This window comes from Oryzias latipes, chromosome 13 (genome assembly GCF_053564925.1).
Source record: "Oryzias latipes strain Hd-rR chromosome 13, Olatipes_Hd-rR_3.1".
NCBI lineage: Eukaryota > Metazoa > Chordata > Actinopteri > Beloniformes > Adrianichthyidae > Oryzias > Oryzias latipes.
In genome coordinates, this window is record NC_136249.1 from 7685455 (window position 1) to 7705168 (window position 19714).

The 19714-nt window shown below is 39.2% G+C and overlaps 1 protein-coding gene across 14 annotated transcripts in view; it reads left to right on the forward strand.

The window, feature by feature from the left end:
* The window catches only part of rap1gap2a (RAP1 GTPase activating protein 2a), a 123681-nt gene that overhangs the window by 76779 nt on the left and 27188 nt on the right, over nt 1–19714 (forward strand). For 10 of the 14 annotated variants that reach the window (XM_023961596.2, XM_023961597.2, XM_078929526.1 and 7 more), the window contains 2 exons: nt 9418–9502; nt 19135–19170. In XM_023961596.2, the coding sequence (XP_023817364.1) occupies nt 9418–9502; nt 19135–19170 (121 nt within the window). Of the gene's footprint in view, nt 1–9417; nt 9503–18992; nt 19010–19134; nt 19171–19714 lie in introns of those variants that run through there. The other 4 variants (XM_078929528.1, XM_078929530.1, XM_078929531.1 and 1 more) reach the window with 2 other exon arrangements.

A 19714-nucleotide genomic window follows, 5' to 3' on the forward strand; every position in this document is an offset into this window, starting at 1 on the left:
TTTTAAAGTTATTTCTGAGCTGGAGGAACATCTAAAATAGTCTAAACAGAAACTACTTTACAAAAGCGAACACAATAAAACAATGGGCATCTGGGAGTTTAACCATAAAAGTTGTTCAGATGCTCTAGTCTACGAATACTTAATGATTTCTAACCAAGTAAATCATAATGAATAAAGTTGTTTTTCTAAATTTGAGATTCAGCAGTAAAAAAAGCCCTATAAAGTGTAAGAGGCTGCATGTATGTATAATTTATCTTTATCATTAAACAGAAGTTTTAGCTATTATACACATTTAAAAGATGTAACCTATGAACATTTCAGACCTTTTAAGGGTCTTTGTAACGCCTGAAACGCAATCTGAAGACCTTAAGTCAGCCATCATCATCTGCATCATCTGTATCATCTGCATACAGACGAACTTCAGCTTGAATGTCTTCACTTCCTTTAGAAGAACTCGTTAATAAATACAATATAAACCTTTAAAGTGAAGATTGTGAAGCAAAATTCTGGACAAACTAACACTAATTTATTCTATGCCATGTAAAATTAAAATAGCATATTTTGCTTAACAACTATGACATGTTTTTAAAGCCTTTAGAAACTTTTTGGTGTACAAAACATAAAGACATCGGCAGATTAAAAATATTCAAGGTCTGATCCCACAAGTTGAATGTGTTCTGATACTATTACACAAAAAAGCCACTGTTGTGACATAAAAGAACATCGTAAAAAAGCCTGTAAAAAGCAAAACACTTTTAAAAAGCTAAACTGTCCCATGTTTTATATCAGATTGCTAAAATAAATGCAAATATACCCATACTTGGTAACAAAGACTTGCTAAGGTCATGACGAGTTCCCCAGCTCGAAACAGAAGAACCTCTTTGACATTTGTGAGATTAAACAAAAGCTGCGGTTAAGTAAATTTTAATTAGCTCTTAAAGTTTTTTTATTGACTCAATAATTTTGCTGTCAGCTGCATAGTTGCTATGCTTAAGACCAAATAGTTCTTGAGCCTTTAAGTCACTCCTGTTCCTTCTTATTCTGGAACATTTCGTGACAGCTCAGACAGTTTTTTTTTTGTTTCTTCCTTTTTCTGACAGGAGCAAAATGATGATAGTATAACTTGACTTTTTCCCAGCGAAGGGATGAAGTAGAACACAGGCGTGATTTACATTGGTTGGCCCCCGAGGGGTTTGGGGAAGGTGAGACTTTTCTCAGGTGTCACCTTGGGCTAATGATGGGATTAATTACAGAACAGATAAAAAGAGAGGAGACAATGAAAACAGGTACTAAACGTGAAGATTATTCATTATAGGAAATCTATGTCTGTTGTCAGTCTTTGGATTGTGGGAAAACACTATTGTGGGTAAGGCTGGCGGTTTTACACATTAGTTAATAGCTTTTTTTTTCATTCAGCCAGCAGATAAAAAAAATTATAGGCTTATTTTTAGTAACATAAAAAAAATTAAAAATCTATTCCCAGCATGCAATTTCAAACGTTAAAATAAAGTACTTGACGTTAAAATTGTCATACAAGCTCCTTGGTTGTTTTGAAGGTTGGAAATTCTTGTTTTATGTTTAATCCACTCCCTCATCTATAGCATGAAGACGTTGAAAAGACAATGTTGGCTGAATACATATAAGTTGTGATAAAGTAGCTTACTGATAGTCCAGGAAGTGTGCACACAGACACGCACAAATTTAAATGTATTTGCTTCCACTGTGGAGGAATAGCAGCTTGGAGACGTTATTTACATACTGCCTTGGTATATAGCAGCTCTAACGATAAAGAACCTGCACATATTTATGTACACAAATGCGGTGACGTCTCTTTTCACCACAGGCATGCTGCTCCCTATCTATTGATCTCATCCTCTTGCTGATAATGAGAATGTTTCAGGTTGTGGCTAGGCATCTAATTTCCTGCCCGCTGTCATCTCTGAGGCCATTCATACGGCAGCAATTGAGCGGGGAAGGCTGACGTTCCCACAGTCAGCAGCTGGGGATTTCTGCTGTGGTCCCTTCCCCAATCATTGCTCTGTTAACCCCTTTTGCATGTCATTGTAAATGTCAGCGTGGGCCCGGTCAGAAAGCTGGCTTTAATTCCCTGTTTATGGAGTGGAAGTAGTAACAGTGACAGAGTGATAGATAGCAGAAGAGGAAGTGGAGGAAGGACAACAAGACAAAGTGCTTGTAATTCAATCTGGCGATTAAAGGGCATTAAAGTTGACGTGGCAGCTCTGTTTCCTGCAACTGCAGTCATGTTTCTTGTATGTAAAAATAATCAGTGACTGATCTCAGACACCCGGCATTATGCACCGGTGATAATCTTGGTAATAGGTGTTCAAAGCCTCCTAACTTGATCAATTTTGGTTATGCAATGCGACAGGCTTCTATTTCCTGCATGCTCCTCATCATGTGCAGCTTTCAGTTTGCTTTTCAGCGCAGTAATTACCAAGTTTAATCCTGTGTGTGGAATTGAAGAGGATTCAGTTGCGCCCTGTTTTTCCTCATCTATTTCACCATATTCTGTGATTTTTCCCTTCCCCTCTCTGCCTGCAGAGCCCTTTTCTTTCCACATTTCTCTGTCTTCAATTAGTGCTGTATTAACTCCATTAGTGAAATCATCAGCTGAGTAATCGGCCAATCAGCTAGAGGATCTGGCTCTCTATCATGTTTCATAACAAATATTAGGACCAGCTGGAAACAGCCCCCAAAACGCGCCTCTGGTTCTCCATCTCTGTCCTCAGCTCTTTGTTTCCGTCATCCTTCCATCACCCTGATTTCTTTTTTATCGCCTTATCTCCTGCTTTTCTTCAGATTTTGGGTTTTGTGGGGGTGTTCAGACAGAGGTCGTGTTCAGTCTTTTATCTCCAGTTTTCACACAGTCTTTACCTCTCTGCATCCTGCCTTATCCCCCATCCCCGTCTCTCTGTCCAAATCTTATCTTAAGTGAGTAATCAATACATGAGCTGAAAAGTATTATGCTCTCTCCGGTCTGTCCTTCAGGTTTTTCTCAAACGCACACACATTGTCATTAGATAAAGAGTAAATGTGTATCTGTAATTACTCACACATACACAAACAATAAGTAGCAATTGCTCATTTAAAAACAATTTTATGCGCGTTAATATAGAAATGCATCTTTACCAGAAATATCTAATCTTGTGATATTTTTAAGCATCTATTGAAATACTTTGTATACTGTTGCAGGGCTACACACACATACACACAGATGCACACAGATGGGCGATCTAGAATTACAGATTAACCTATGAAACCTGGTTTTGGACTGTGGGAGGAAGCCAGAGCGCCGCGCATGCATAAGCAACATTCAAACTCCACACAGAAACGAAGAAGAATCAGAGCAGCACATCTTCACTTTCAACCTATGAAAACAAAACCCAACTTGGGACATTTCAAACCCCCCCAAAAAAAACATGAAATAACAATACAGATGCGGCAGTAACATCAACCTCTGCTAATAAATACAGACTTAAACAATTCTACTTTGATCAGTCACTTTCACCAAAGATGTCCTGTTTTCGGACACCATCACATCGTCTTTTAGGATTACAGAACTTGTTGTATTCGTCCATTAGCAAAGGTTTAAAAGATGGTCTCTAAAGCCCATAACACAACCATAAATGCACCTTTTAAAATATACTTTATGTTATTTAATTACCCAATTCAATTATCTGTAGCCCTCTCTGGGAAAATAAGCGGCTTGTTTATAACGTGCAAGGCATGATGGGACCGCAGCTCAATAAGCTGTGGGAAGGTTGTCTTCTACAGGTCTTAACGGCGATGTGCAATAGACCAATGAGTTGATGTCGAATGGACGCAGAATGCATATCTCTAGCTGTAAACGCCAAAACAGCCATAATTTAGACATTTAATAGCTGCAGCCATCCGCCGTGGGATTAGTTTGATTTTATAAGTAATCATAAAAAAAGTATTCTTGGGTAAAAAAAATTGCCTTAATCAATGTTGATACAAAACCAGAAATCAATTGTACAATGTAGAAAATGAAACGTTTTCTGTCTTTCCTTATTCTACATGTGTGTGACTGCCTCTGGTAGGCAAGGCAGACAAGAATAATGGCATTGTGTTTTAAAAAAACATCTCCAATCAATCCCCATCTTCTTTAAAAATGCTAAGCTGCATGTAATACCTGCACGAAATGTTTATACCTGCACCTGACTTTTCAGAAAAGATTAAGTCCTTTTCTATAAAGCAACAAGCCTTCCACGATTCATTTGACACAGGGATGGCTGAACTCCAGGAAGACGGGCTCTGGAGGCTTTTAGAATCCCGTCACTGCTTAATAAAAGGCATTCTGGAGCCTTTTAGACTTAATCTATCATTTGTAAAACAAAAGAAAAGTATCTGCACACTTCTTGCAGCCGTAAGGAATACAAATGTAAAACCAGAAATGAAAACCTTAAGTAGTAGTGTCATCTCTTATAACGCCTAGAGCGTATCCTTTGAATTGTTGGAGTGGTTTTAAAAACACTTTACCCTTCTTAAACCCTCTCATTCCATGTTTAATGGTTTTTTTTTTCTTTTTTTAATAATCTCTTCTTGTGTCTTGCTGCATTTCCATGACACATGTCAGAACTTTATCAAAATCCTAGAAATGTCAAAAACACAATTTTGTAATTACACTATTAAATCATCATTATGTGAATAAACACAGATGACGTGATAAGTCATTATGAGGGATAAGAACAATACTTTGATTTACAGCAGATACTAGCACTCATCATCATCTATCAGAGGAGACGTCTGCGTCTTTTTTCGGCCATGTAGCAGCGTTTTGGGCGGCATCATGGGAAATGGTGGTTGGTGATTTTCCAGTGGAGCTGTGGATCCAATAATTCCCCATGACACACAACTCAACTTTTGATGAACTGTGTGACGCTCTTGTGGCGCCTGCCGGGCAGTGCCCGAGACAGCCAGTTCCTACCAAGACGTGCATCGCCATCGACAAACTGCGCGGAGTTGGTGTTCACATAATAATTTGAAAAAAGTGTTTCCATTGCAGTTTTGCGAAATATGTCAATTCCGATACGCCGCAAAAGCCCAGTCCTCCAAGCACTCCAAACAAAAACTTTTCTTTTCATTAAATGCAAGTTTTTTTCACATTTTACTTGTGGAAAATGTAGTTGTGACACTTATTATTTTGAGAAGCACACAGGGGTTGTTACATTTTGTTGTCTTAATTTCCTACAGATGTTGGCTTTTTTGTGAGGCGATGTAAGAAGTATTTCCCATTTATTCCATTTTTTTTTTTTTTTATTAAGTCATGAAATCCAAGATTCGCCTTGATTTTAAACATGCGCACAGTTCAGAATTTTGTTCAAAGTGATAAACGCATACCGTATTTTCCGTACTACAAGTCGCTGCGGAATATAAGTCGCACCAGCCCAAAAATGCATTATAAAGTGGAAAAAAACACAGATAAGTCGCACTGGACTATAAGTCGCATTTTGACTTGCACAACCTCATATGACACAATCATAGCAGACTGTTTATCACATAATTTCACAGTAATTCTTTCTCACTTATTTCGTTATTCCTTTCATGAAGCATCATTGGCCAACTAACACTCATCCTGTATTTGTAGAATGTAGTCATTTTTATTGCATTTCTGAATCTATGAAATCATTGGAAAATAGAATATTATGTTGTTAGCCTTCAAGATCTTACTGTAAAAAAAAGGGTTTGCTGATTCTCTGGGTCACTTAACATACTCTTAACACTTAACATACCTCATACATCAAATTGACCCAGGAACATTATCTCTCTTCCTCACAAATGAACATAACAGGAGGGTTAACAATGTATTTATTTCAATTTATTTCTAATATAAGTCGCTGCGGAGTATAAGTCGCACCCCTTGCCAAACTATGAAAAAAAGGGCGACTTATAGTCCGGAAAATACGGTAGCTTTTGTGACTTAAATTGACATTAAACATGCATGTCTGCAGAGCCTTTCTGTTGTTGTTATTTGGGGGGGGGGTGCATTCCCATAGAGCACTAAATCCTTTTTCTGAAAGTATCTGCAAATATGTTTGAGTGAAGCTACAACAAGAAAAAAAAAGGTGTCATCCTTGTGTACATACAAGGTGGCTTTAGAGATCTGCCCCCAAAGACAGTCTTCCAAACAGGTTTTTCCTTTTCACAAGTCAGTCGTGGAAAACCACCAGGGTTTCCTGTAGTCTGAAGAGACAGAAGACAGAGAGAACAACGATGTCCATCAAGAGAATGAAAAAATCGTGTTTTTTTGTGCTTTGGACTCTTTTGGTTTGTCTTAGCTCTTCATTCCATCTTTTTCCTTCATAACTCCAAGTATACCATTGCAAACAGAGAGCACAGTGGAGCATTGTTTGAACGCTGACCCTGTTGGAAAAAGATGGCCACTGTGGGCTTTTTATCTGCACTGAGGGTTGATCTGTTGTCGTACGCCCTGTGTTTTCTAATAGACATGTGTCTGTGTATTTGAATGAGCTAGTGTAAGCCTCACAAAGCATGTGAAAAAGATAAAAATGTTGTCATTCTTCATTTTACTCCTCTCTTCTTTCAGCTCCATAAGGTGCACTTAAAAGCCTCAATATTTTTTTTTAAACATCAGCGCCGTATTCTGTAATCCAGAGCGATATAGATATGGATTAATTCTGTTTAGTGATGAGGTAGACGGCGCTCAAAATATTTGGTTGGATGTTGTTGTGAATCTGCTAACGTGTAGCTGTGCTGGATTGTGTGTTGTTGTTTTTTCTTCTTCTTCGGTGTTACTAACAAGGTTGGAAGTTACAAACTTCAAACTTTATTCACTTATTCAGGCTGAAAACACAAAGCGCTTTACATAAAAGCAAATAAAATATGAAATAAAAAATGATTATGATTTAAAACAGAAAAACACAGGACAATCACACACAGTTGGCCCCCCTCCCTCACCAGATTCCTCCCTCCCCTCACCCAGTTTCCCCAACATAACCCTGAACAAAAACGCGCTGGTAAACAGAAGAATAAGCCCGTCACTGCTTGTTCATGGGCTAAATGTGCGTTTAAGAACACACTTTTGGCATGTTCTTGAATGCATACCTGTGGTGAACGTTACATTATAATTCTGTGCTCCTCATTTATAACATAAGTTTGAAAATAGAATTGATCGGTGTGCCTTATAATCCACTGTCCTCTATGTTGGGCCTATGGTAGGACCATAAGCTTTATATAATACAGATCAAGTATTTTTTGTTACCTGGTAATAAAAGACAAAAAAGGCATGTTAAGTTCACAAATACTTTTTTTTATTAAACTGTTTGTTATTTTTATGTATTGAAGTTTCGCGGTTTTATTTTTTCCCTTTTTTAATGAACTGAAAAAGGCAGAAAAAAATATTGGTGAAACTCATCAATACACATCAGATGTGGGTGTTTTACAAAGCCTTTTAAGGCTGTTAATGTTTCTAATTGATTTAACATTTATAACAGACAATTCCAGTTAACTAACCTCCAAGCTGTGGACCTCTGTAGGAGCAGAGAAACGTCAACGTGCTTTTATTGTGGTGTTTAGTAAGAGAGCAGGTCCAGAATGGATTTAGCTCAATTGTTTACATTTTTATTTTATTTTTTTGCCCTGCATTCATCGGGACAACTGTTCTTTACAGAACATCACAGCTGAGGCTGCTTCTCTAAATAGAACTCTATCACAAAAAGTTAATCTTCCTGCTGTCCCCCGGTAACAGCTCAGCCATGTCATCTGGTCTCATTAATGAGAGCCCATGCATCTGAGTGAGCTATGATACAAAGAATGAAAAAAGGCAATAGTCCTTTCGCCCCAAATGACCCCTCAGTCTCTCACTGGCCTCTGTACCTCTGAGCTCACAAAAAGAGCCACTTAAAAAGCACATTTTCAACAGTCTTACTTTAAAAAAACCCTCAATTAAGGTACTTCAATGCTGAAACAAAACTACAAGTGGGGATACTTTAATGACTCTAGGATTAAATTATAGTGTACACTGCAGTCAACTAGCTGTAAAGGTGACAAATAACACAACTTTGTGAATAAAATCCCCTCAGTGCTGAAATGCCGAGCCTGACAATGCTAACGTTTTAATCACAATGCTGGAGGTGCAGCAAGTAAAAACTAGAAGACAATAATATTTGAATAAATCATGTTTTATTTGATAGGTTAAAGCCAATTTTCCTTTTTCTTTTAGTGTCACACCTGTTTATGTGGCTTTTAATGGCCTTTAATGAAGGTGTTTTTTTTTTAAGCTTTGTTTGGTTCTGATGTTTCATGAAACTGTGTACACCCCGGTCACGTGTGGTGCGTTCAAGAATGTGCTATAAGCGGGTTCTTAAACGTCCTTTTAGTATACGGTCGTCACTCAGGACTGGCGCTACCCGATACTAGTTTATGTTTTCCCAATTGGAAGAGGCTTATTGTGAAATATTGAAGCTGTGCAAATCTGGTGAATCTCGCTCCAGGCTTTCACAGCTTTATTCTGAGATATGAAAGACTTAGCGTCATATAATACCAGCTGGGCACAAACCACAATTATTCATTTGTCTGTCATGATTGATTTTTGAATGGATGGTACTTCCATGAATTGGAAAGGATGCTACCCTCAACTGGTTTAACTTTCAATGCGTGTTCAATCGCTGGGTGTTTTGTACCTACAGCCCAAAAACGGGTAGGGACGCGTGAACGCATGAGTTTTTATTGCAGAAGCCTGAATGCAGCTGTGAGGCATGACCTTTAAATAGTTACTACAACATAGTAGGATATATATAGTTTGCGTGTTCATATTTTCTGCAATATTGGCGCAGTGGTTAGCACTCTTGCCTCACAGCAAGAAGGCCCCATGTGCATGTGATCTGTGGCCCTGCGTCGGACTGGCAACCGGCCCAGGATGTTTTCCCCTGCCTTCACCCACGAGTGGCGGGGATAGGCTCCGTGACCCCCAAAAGGGACAAAATACAAGATGAATGAATGAATTGTACTTTGTTTTTTGGAAGACACAGTTACCCCCATCCAGGGACTACAGAATAAAATAGCCTCTTCGCCAACACTGGTGCATATGCTGAAATGCTTTTTACTTTCAACATCCATGCCAACAAACTAAGAAATAAGCAAAAATAAATTCATATTCCAACAAATAAATCTGGACCTGCTTATGGAGAAGTGAATGCAAATATTTGCATTAAATGCTGGTGAAGCCTTTGTGAATCCATAGTCACAGGGGAGTTAATTCAGCCTTTACATTAAAACATTCAGGAGGAATTAAGGTAAAGCTGCAGCTAAGTCATGTCTGAAGCTATACTTGAAAACTTTCTGAGCCACATAGATACAACTACAACTTTATGGATCCTTAGATGAAAAATAAATGTTTTATTTCATTTCCTTCAGGAAACAAGAGCTGCTGAATATCACCAACGTCCCTATTGGAGAATGCCCCCCATCACCACCTCGCACTGCACCACCCACCATGAAGGTAAGACTAGCACAGGCGCAGCATTTTTATGTAGATGACAACTAGATCTACACAAGGGACCATTTCTACTTTTTTTTATCACATTTTATATTTACGATTTGTGTATATTTTAAAATCAGTTCTATTGCCTGAAGATACCTTAAATATCCCATTTACAATTTTTCAAGGATGTATAGAAATAGACATTTTTTGATTTCCAATTCTTTTTTTTCATTATCTTTATAAACATCAGTTATATCTTGGTTCACTTTCAAGTACAGGAAGGTTCTTATTTTCCATCTTTTTCATCAAAGATAGGAGAAGACAGTGACATCACAGTGCAAACTAAATCCAGCTCTTCCAGACAGGGATTACTTGACATTAATACAGGGATTACCTTTTCAGGCAGTAGAAATGAGAGTCCAAGATTCAAAGCTCTTGCAGGAACCTGCTGCCCTGCACCTCAGTCTTTACATTTTTGTTGAGAAATAATGGGTTTTCATTATTTTGATAGGATTGTGCAATCCCTTTAACATTTTCCTTGTCCATAAACACTTCAGCAGCCATTTAGACTGCCCCATAGCATTTAAGGTCTTAAAAATAGATTTTTTACAATCTGCAATTTTTTCTGTTTGTTGCGGTTCTGATGTGAACCTTTCCTGTACGTCCCCCTTCTGGCCAATATGTATCCTCCTCTCAAAAAGCAATTGAAGCTGTATTTAGTGGACCGAATCCTGCGGCATTACAGCAGGACACGGTTGAAGGCTTTACTCTCAGTCTGATGGAATCAAAGCAGCGAAATAGAAACATTGATCAGAGGAAATCTAAATGAATTTGAGGCCATCAGACCGAAGGAGCTTGCATACTTCGTCTCTTGAGATCTTCAAGTTTCCGGGCTTTCATTGCTCATAGGAGCTTGTTAGATGTGATGTTGTCCAGACAGACAGTAATCAAACTGCTCTTTGCTCACAGGACAATTAGGGATATTTTTCATCACTCAATGCTCAGAATGATAACAGCATGTTTGCATAAGGAGCAGAAAAGCACATCTGATGCAGAACAGACAATAAAAGAAGAAGCCTTTTCTGCTAGTAAAAGCAGCATACTATTAAAATAAGTGGGTTTTTGAACAAATGACAAATGATAAGAGTTTTGTTGTAATGTACAACATTTGAACTTAAAAAAGGCTAGGAAGAAAGTGCTTTAACACACAAAAAGCTCATTTGCTTTCATCACAAAGACATAACCTTGAAGTGAAACATCCTTCCTGAGTCTGAAACAACACAAAGAAAAATTGAAGATTTGATTGAGGGTCTGACAGAAAAATGGCTATAAGGGGGAAACTATAGCCAGAAGATATCAATGTCCTTCTGAATAAAAGGATTTTTTTATAATTACCAGTGACAACCAAAAATTATGCTGCAAACTTTAATGACAAGGATTGTATCATCAATGTCGAAATGCAAATTTGTTTCAAGAAGACATGCAAATCAGAAAATACAGTTAAAATTGACAAATGTTTGATTGAAATTCATTATTTCTAGCTTTCTAAACTTTAACACCAACACATTTTTTTTTCATAATACTTACTATTTGTTCAAAATTTACTTGATTAAAGTCTGATTTGTCTATCCAAGACAAAAAATCACAACTACAGTTTCTGTTTCGATAATGAATGTGTCTGAGTGCATAAGATGTCAAAGCCAATCTTTTTTTTTTTAATCTCAGTGATAGCACCTGCAAAAAATGAATATTTGCTGAGTGATCTTTACACATACTGGTAAGGTTTGGGGGCAAATAAATATTTCCATTTAACAAGTTCTCTCACTTATAAAATCATGGAGAGACATTTTCATCCTATAGGTGCACGTCCACTGCGCATGTTCACATAGCATGATTTTTTCAATAATGTATTTGTCTACCCCCTGTCTGTCAGCTATAATCCTGACCCTCAAAGATTGCTTGTCCGCCTTTAAATAGTCCACCTCCACTCCACTTAATATTCTAAATCAGAAGCACCTGTTTGACTTCCCTCCTTTCCTTTTCTGTCTGGTCCAACACAAAAGATTCCAATTAAAATAAATAAAGTTCGGCCTCGATTACCAAAGGGGTTTATTCAGTCATACCTTTGGTTTGTCAGAAGATTCAGAACCCCTTTTGTTAAAATAAAATATGTCCAACACAAGAGGCCTTCAGCTCTCATCTGTCTGCTCAGCTGTTGGACAGGACAAGTTAAAAAAAAAAAATAAATAAATAAGGAGGCACCTGTTTGAGGTCATTAGCTGCATAAAGACACCTGTCCACCCAAAACAATAAAGACTCCACCTATTATCCAGACACAAAATTGTAGATCTCCATGATGCTGGAAAGGGCGACGGGGCAATTGCCAAGCAGCTTGGTGGAAAAAAGATCCACTGCTGGAGCAAATATTTTAAAATAGAAGAGGCTCAAAATGACTGTGAGTCTCCCTGGGACTGGGCTCCATGCAAGATCTCACCTGGTAGGGTCTTAATGATCCTAAGAAAGGTGAGGACTCAGAACCCAGAACTACATGGGGAGGAGCTGGTCAATGACCTGAAAAAGAGCTGGGACAACCGTTTCCAAGGTGACGTTGTGGTTTGAAATCACGCATGGCACGGAAGGTTCCCCTGCTTATACCAGCACATTTCTAAGGCCGTCTAAAGTTTGCCAATGACTATTTGGATATTTAGAAGATCCGGAGGATCATGGGAGAAGGTCAAATGGTCAGATGAAACCAAAATAGAACTTTTTGGTGTTTATTCCACTCGCCGTGTTTGGAGGAAGAAGAATGAGTACCATCCCAAGAGCACCATCCCAACTGTGAAGCATTGGGGTGGTAGCGTAATGCTATGTGGGAGGGGGGGGGGGGGGGGGGGGTCTGCACATGGAACAGTACGACTGGACTGTAATAAAGAGAGGATGACCGGGGCCATGTATTGCAAGGTTTTGGAGAACAACCTCCTTTGTGAAGGCAAGAGATTTGAATCCAGAAGCCAGTTACGCGCATTCACGCATGTTTACGTCGACTTTTCATTGAAAGTGCTTGCTTGAACGCATGGTGTCCACATAGCGTTAGTCACAACTGCACTCACAGGTGGATACGGGCTGTCTGCAGGCAAAACATGGGCAAACCTGTACAGGGCACGCAAGACATAACAATGTTTATCTGCCTTATCATGTTCATGTACCTTTTTCCTGCCAGCATGCTACGGGTGACAGGTTGTAGTGAACATCGTACTGATTTTTCATTTTTTCAACTCCCACAAACACTGTAGACTGCTTAAAAAAGTAGTTTGTCAGAGTGTTTTTTAGTACTCACACCTTATAATGATCAGTGTAACACAAGGTCACCATATAACAGCATCACCCTGTGTCTCATAAGTGGGTGGAACTGACATTATTCTTATAAATACTTCACAATACACTTACCACACCCCCATCAATGGTACGTTCTGTTTTCATGAGTTCGCTTGATGTGGATGTATAAATCTCAACGGAAATGCAAGACACACCTGTGCTCCTCTCGTCAAAAACCTGCAGCACCCAGTCACGTCAACACCTTAGAGGTTCCATGTGACTTAGGCTGTACTGAGCTCCAGGGTGTCGATGAAAACTGTTTTTTTTTTAATATTTGACAAGAGGATTTTCCTTTTTATTTCCATATTCCCTCTTTACCACTTAACCACGTTTTTAAAGTCACTGAAACAGCAGGATTACATTTGTCCCCGCCTGCTTTTGTCAGATGTTGAAGTGAGAGTTGTAAGACTCAAACACACCAGAATAACCTGTTCACAAATGAGTAGCTCCTCTGTCTGACTGGACTTTCTTGCTTTAAGCAGAAGGCACTAAAGCAAAAAAACACAATGAGTTCAAAGTTGATGATCAGCAGCAACACAAGAATAACAGCGCATATAAATAGTAGGTTCTGCTGCTGCGGTGACGGTAAGTCTTTTTGACCAAAAGCCAGATCAGACATGAAAACAGTTGTTTGTTGATTGAGTTTCTCATTGTGAGTTACCTCTGTGACGTGACTGCTACTGCTAAAAGATGTCCTTCCTTCTCCTGGGTTGATGACCTACAGAAAAACACTTCAGGTATCTGCTTACACAGCTGTGAATGCATGTCACTCACTTTTCCACAGAGTGTTCTGTGGTTCTGGATGGTTCTTCAGACAGATACTCTTATGAAGAGTCATTGCTGGGATTGATTTAGCTTCTCCTCAACTCTCCACACTTTCGCTCTCCTATAATTAGACGCTTCACTCCTACATGTGGAAACGTTTCACAACACCATTTCATAACTCAGGAATCAAGCCAAACATGCACTTAGATATCATTCAAAAGATACAGACATATATTAATTAATAAAAGACCTACAGTATATGCATAGTGGGCGATGAGTAGTGATGTAGCCATCGTAGACATAATTGTGTAGTAGAGGTCAGAGGCCAAAAAGGTCACCTTCAGTCTTTATTTGGGTGCTATAATGTAAAAAACAACAGAAAATGTTTAAATTTGAAGCTTAAACTGTGTTGTGCTTGCAATCTCTTAAGTGCATTTCTTTCTTTTTTTTATTTGTTTTTTTTCTTTTTCTTTTTTGCGTGTTGAGACCACTGACTGTATTTGAGAACTGGACATAATCCATAGAGAAGGACTTGAATGACAGAATGAAGGAAAGTTCCTTTAATGTGACAAAGATGCTTTGTTTACATATCTGCACTAAACCGCTGCAGCCACGCTTTCTCACGCGGAAGTAAACTAAGCATTTTGCATTTTGGTTTATGCTAAGTGCATTAGCTTATTAGCCGCTGTGCAGCTGCAGTGCTTCACTCATTCTCATCTGAGCCTCTAAAAAGCACAGCAATCCGCCTTTTTATATGTTACTGACAGCAACATGGCACAGAGTTTCAGTTCTGTACCCATCCCAAGTTAACACTAAGTAGTTCACGTCTCATAACAATGAAAAAAGCTGCCTCTAGCTGCAGTCTTCCTGTTGTTTCGTGTGGTGTAGAGCTGCTCAAAGAAGCTCTGTGTGCTCTGCTGCCAACTAGCGGTCGGAGGGGGAAGTGGACACTGACACTGAAGGACGGTCAGAAGTAATTAACAAAATATCATCCTGACAACATTTTGAATCGATACAAGTATCGGCAAATGAACTATCACGATATTTTGCCAAATCGATTTTTTAACACCCCTACTTGAGTGCGGCCTTGGAGGAATCTGTCAATCAAACATTAGAACGTTTGACGTGGGGGCCAGCGGGCACCATATACCTTTATTATACCATCTGATTGGCCAGTTTAATAATAACTTGCACTACAGGACTGGCAGGAATTCGTATAAAGAAAGGTAGCAGAGCAGAAATGGCTATTCTGAGAAATATAATGGCTGAGTAATAGCTGTGTTTTTACCTATAGAGGTGAAGAAGAAATTTTGATTTATTGGAGTCAGTGGTATTTGGAAAGCTGTGGGGGAGGAGTCACTCAGTCCAGTTCCCATATAAAGTCAACAATTGATAGCTGGGAAATTTGGAAACCAACCTAAAACCACATTAGCTAGAGAAAGAATGAATTAGAAACTCTTAATAAAGCTCTAATAGATCCCCCTCTGATATTTATATAGATTTGATACAGCAAGTAATCGCAGGGTCAATGCATGCACATGATCAAAGTGTTTTTAGTGTTGTATCTCACACAAAGCCTAATATAAATCATTTATATTAGGAATGCTAGGAATTATGAGGGCAGGGCAAAGCAAATATAGTATATATATGGTATAATTATAGAAGTCTTACGCTTTGCAGTCCTTTTCAGGGATAGTTTATTCAAACTTTATATTGGGCTGATCAATTTTATATGCCTGTGTCAAAGTCAGGCTCAGCACTTTTTACTCGCTTTTTTGGTCCAGTGGAGGCATGCTGCAGAGGGTTACTGGCAAGAAGACAACTAAGAAGTTACACTGATACTTGTATTTAATACATATAGATTGTCTGGAAAACAGTGAACAGCAATGTGTATCACATAAAAAAATGTGTTAATGGGCCTTCATCCGACCACATTTCATTGAGTTGCTGTTTCTCATCGTTGTGGTGTTATGGCATTGTTTATAAGAGAATTCTGTTAAGGAACTACTAGGTAGCCTTTAGGATGACATCATAGCAGCACCTGTCCCGTGTCGCATTACGAGACACAGAAAAGCATGTAAAAAGCGTTTTCAGCTGTGTTAAAACCATCATTGTAACAGATAAGGAGTTGGACCCTTTTTTCTGTTTGATACACGGTGTGGGTACCGGATGTTCTCGGGTTGCCGGATGTTCTCGGGGTCCTTCAGGCTCCTTCCAATGAGTTATATCACTAGAGGAGACATCACGTGGTTCCACATGGGAGGAGAGCACCGCCATCTTGGTGAGGTCAAGTTTTGAAGACCAAACCACTTTTTATAACTTTTAACAGAAATACAAGCTTCACGAGTACCCCTAACTTAACTAGTATTAGACTATTTAGATTTTTTCTATGTTCCTTTATTTTATTTTACTTATGTTTTTATTTATTTGTGTGTTATGTTCATTGTTTCTTTTTTCCCCTCTATTCTTTATTTTCTATGTTAATATGTTATGTTTGGCAATGGTGACTGATCTTCGAAGCAATATTCATTACATTGTTATTGTTCGTTGTTAACGTTAATGTCATTGTTAATGTATGATACCGCAATTGTCAATAAAGTTTTAAAAAAAACCTAGCGACGTTAACTCATTGGTCATGGCAACTTACAGCCAATCAAATAGTGTGACGTCATCATTGGTCGAAGGACCCCGAAGGACCCCGAGAACATCCGGCAACCCGAGAACATCCGGTACCCACAACGGCAATCGTTGCTTTAGATTTGTCTCCGGCTCATCTGTTGCTACATTCTGGCTGTGTTTGGATCACGTGACCATCGGCTACAGTGGCCGTTTTGGTTCAGTTGGTCCGTTCTGAGGACGGATTGTATTCAGACTGAGAAATCTCAAAGTGAACCAACGCTCAGTCCGATTGGAAACAAATCGAGACCACCTCCAAAGATGGATCAGAGAGCGGTTTGGTCCGCTTGGCTGTATTCAGAATAAAAATTTGTTCCAGATTATCTGGGAAGAAAAACTCTGATTCACTTTAAGCGAACCAAATGTGTCCAGTCTGATTACATCCATACTGAAGGTTTTTGTTGTCCTTTGCACCTTCTCACTTGACTCACTATAATCTATGATTAAATCAATTCATATCAGTCCACTTGGGTGCAGATTGTTAGAGAATTCGATTAATTATTGCTCTAAATCAGTTTATTACAGTTCAGGTCAGTTAAATGCCATTATTTTTCCAGTAGTAGCATCAGCATCTTACATAAAGCTTTGGTCACAACTGCCCTTATGGGTAGAGAGAAAGAGTCAGAGGGCAAAAAAAGGGCAAACTTGAACGGGGCACACAGGTGGTCGGCATGAAATAGCAATACAGCAAACTGTTACGCAGCCTTTTTTTTCTACCCCTCCCCTGCACTGCGCAAGGAGCCCGTTAATGCTGCTCACATAAGTGTGCGCTCCTTGGTGCAGCTTGATTGTTAGAAATTAGGAAATTAGACAATCACAGTGTTGTTTGGGTGGGCTTCCGAAACCCGTCATGCCCACACTTACAGATCAGCGTGCGGCATTTGCTCGTAATAAGTAATGAGCCAGTACACACACCTTGGTAACGGCCACAGTATGACGTCATGGTACCGTACGGCAGCATCACCTGTCTGTCATAAGTGCAAGCAGCTTAAATTATCCTAACAAATACTTTATGATACACTTACCACATGAGGTGGCCGTCCAAGCATCAAGACACCCCTGTGCTCCCCCTTTAGATGTGACAGTTCCTCTCTATGACCGGCATGGACAACCCAAAAACCTGCAGCAATCCCCTGAATGAGTGCATGTGACTAAAGCTCAAGGATGCTGGTATCAAATATTTCCTGAGAAGTTTTCTTCAACAGTAATTGATGAATTTATCAACATTCTTTATATGAAAGTCGGAACAGTGAGATTGTGCTCATCAGTTTCCCAGTCTCTCTTTTCATCTTTTTCTATCCGTTCGATTGCTTTAGTTGATGACCTAACATGAACGCGTGCACATTCTTTCTTAAACAGGGGAGCTTTCGATGTCGTCGGCCCCCTGAGTTCTTCTTGAGGTTGCCACTGGAGATAAGCTGCGCAGAAGTTGCTTCATTAGAAGGCAACGAAAAGGTCACAAAACAAACAGTATGAAATGATAAGCTGAGAACAAATTAGTATGATCACGCAAGAACAGAACCAACTAAAAGGTGAAGTGTGAACACCATTCGCTTTGTCTCAGTATAGTAGGTAAAAAGTCCAATAGTGAAGCTTATAATGGTTTAGAATGACAGTATCCTTGTTCTCTGCTGGTTGCTCTGATCTGCACCACCTACAGGCATATTTACACTGGAGAGGCAAAACACACATGACTGCAAAGTTCCTAAGAAAACCGACATAGTAGTTTGTTCTGCTGACTCCACAGGTCTGCATCAGTTTACAGCATGTTTAAGCTTATTTAGTTTCTGACTAGAGTGAAGGTGTAGAACTTTTAATATATTATTTCAATTTCTAATAAGACACAGAGGTACACTTGGAATGAAACAGTTGGTCCACAGCAGCTCCAGTCAAACCCAAGGTTTTCCTGCTTTAGGTGTTTTCATTTCTCCATACTCCCACTCTGATCGTCTTTTCATCCATTTTCAGTTTTCCCAGTGGTCTTCTAAATTCTGATTATGCAGTTTTTAGCCAAAATTAAAAGCCCATGTCGTTTAATAGGACATAGTTTCTGCAGAGCGGCAGGAGCTCATCAGAAATTTGCCTCGGAGTTGTGGACTCAGACTGTTGACTTGAAGCAACCCCACCCCCCCCCCCCCCTCCCCATATTGCTGATAGCTTCAAAAATGCGCTCTTTTTTTAAATTGAATTTTTTCTTCTGCTCCTGATTCACAGCGATTTGAATAAAGAAATAATCTGAAATGCAATTTTAGGCTTAATTTTCTTTATGTCCTCGGGTAGAACAGAGGAAGTGTGAAGATGCTCGTCAGGATCCTTTAATTTTATTACTTTTTTTGTCAAAAAAGTTGACTTTGTTGAATCTGCTATGTTTAAGTGTGTCACCTTTTACCTGTGCATGCAGCCTGGGTAAAAGCATGGCAGGATGTTAACACAACAAATGTGTCAGCCATTATCACCTTCACAGCTTGCTTATGTGGCGAGAAGGAAACTCCTGGGAAGAAGAAGTGTGAGTGCACGCCTGTGTGTGTTGTTTCTGGGCGTGTTGCCGTCCGAGGAAGTGGTTTCTTTATCAGTGTGTGTACATGTGGGCGTGAGACCTTCCCTGCCCTCTTGACACGGTGAAGTTGCGCAGCTGCAAACAGCGAGCTGCAGCTCTGCGCCTGCCAGGATCCATGTATCCATGTAGGACCTTTACATTCAGACGGCCAGGTTGTTAATTAAGGGTTAAAACACCTGCTTGAGGTGTAAATTAAGGACAGCAAAAAGCCAATTATGTCAAATGAGACTTTGTCTCACTTTGTTTATTAAGCTTTTTTATTTTTTTTCTGTTTCAGTCTGCAGAGTTCTTCGATATGCTGGAAAAAATGCAGGTAGGAAGCTTCTAAATTGTACATATTTCCCCTAAATGTGTTTACTTTTGCCTGCCTTATCCTTCTTTGAGCCACTAGTGAGTATTTTCAGGGCTTATCGTGTCACTTATTGACTAAAATAAACGTATTTCCAACTCCCTCAGTGACTTCTGGGTTTTATTTCTTTCTTTGATCATGGGGAGGGAGCTTTTAAATTGAATATTTTCTCTTTGTCTGCCAGGAATACATAGATTTTTTTTCTTTCCTTATCAGTAAAGTCTACTTCTCTTTGTGTGGGACCACTCTGCACTCCAAAGGCCCCGTGGGGCTCAGGCTTTTAGCTGTCAGCATGCATAGTATGATGAAAAGGAAAAGTAGTAAAAGCTACAAAGAAATAATAAGTTAAATGTCTAAATATGTACAAGTGGCTAAAGGGAGGAAGTAGAAGAATTATAGCAGCAGTTTTATAATTACCTGCCAACAACAATGTATCCGTGAGCTGAGTGGGTGTTATGTTAATACCTGCAGGTAAAGATGATTTTCTGCAGAAAACAGAATTTCCTCC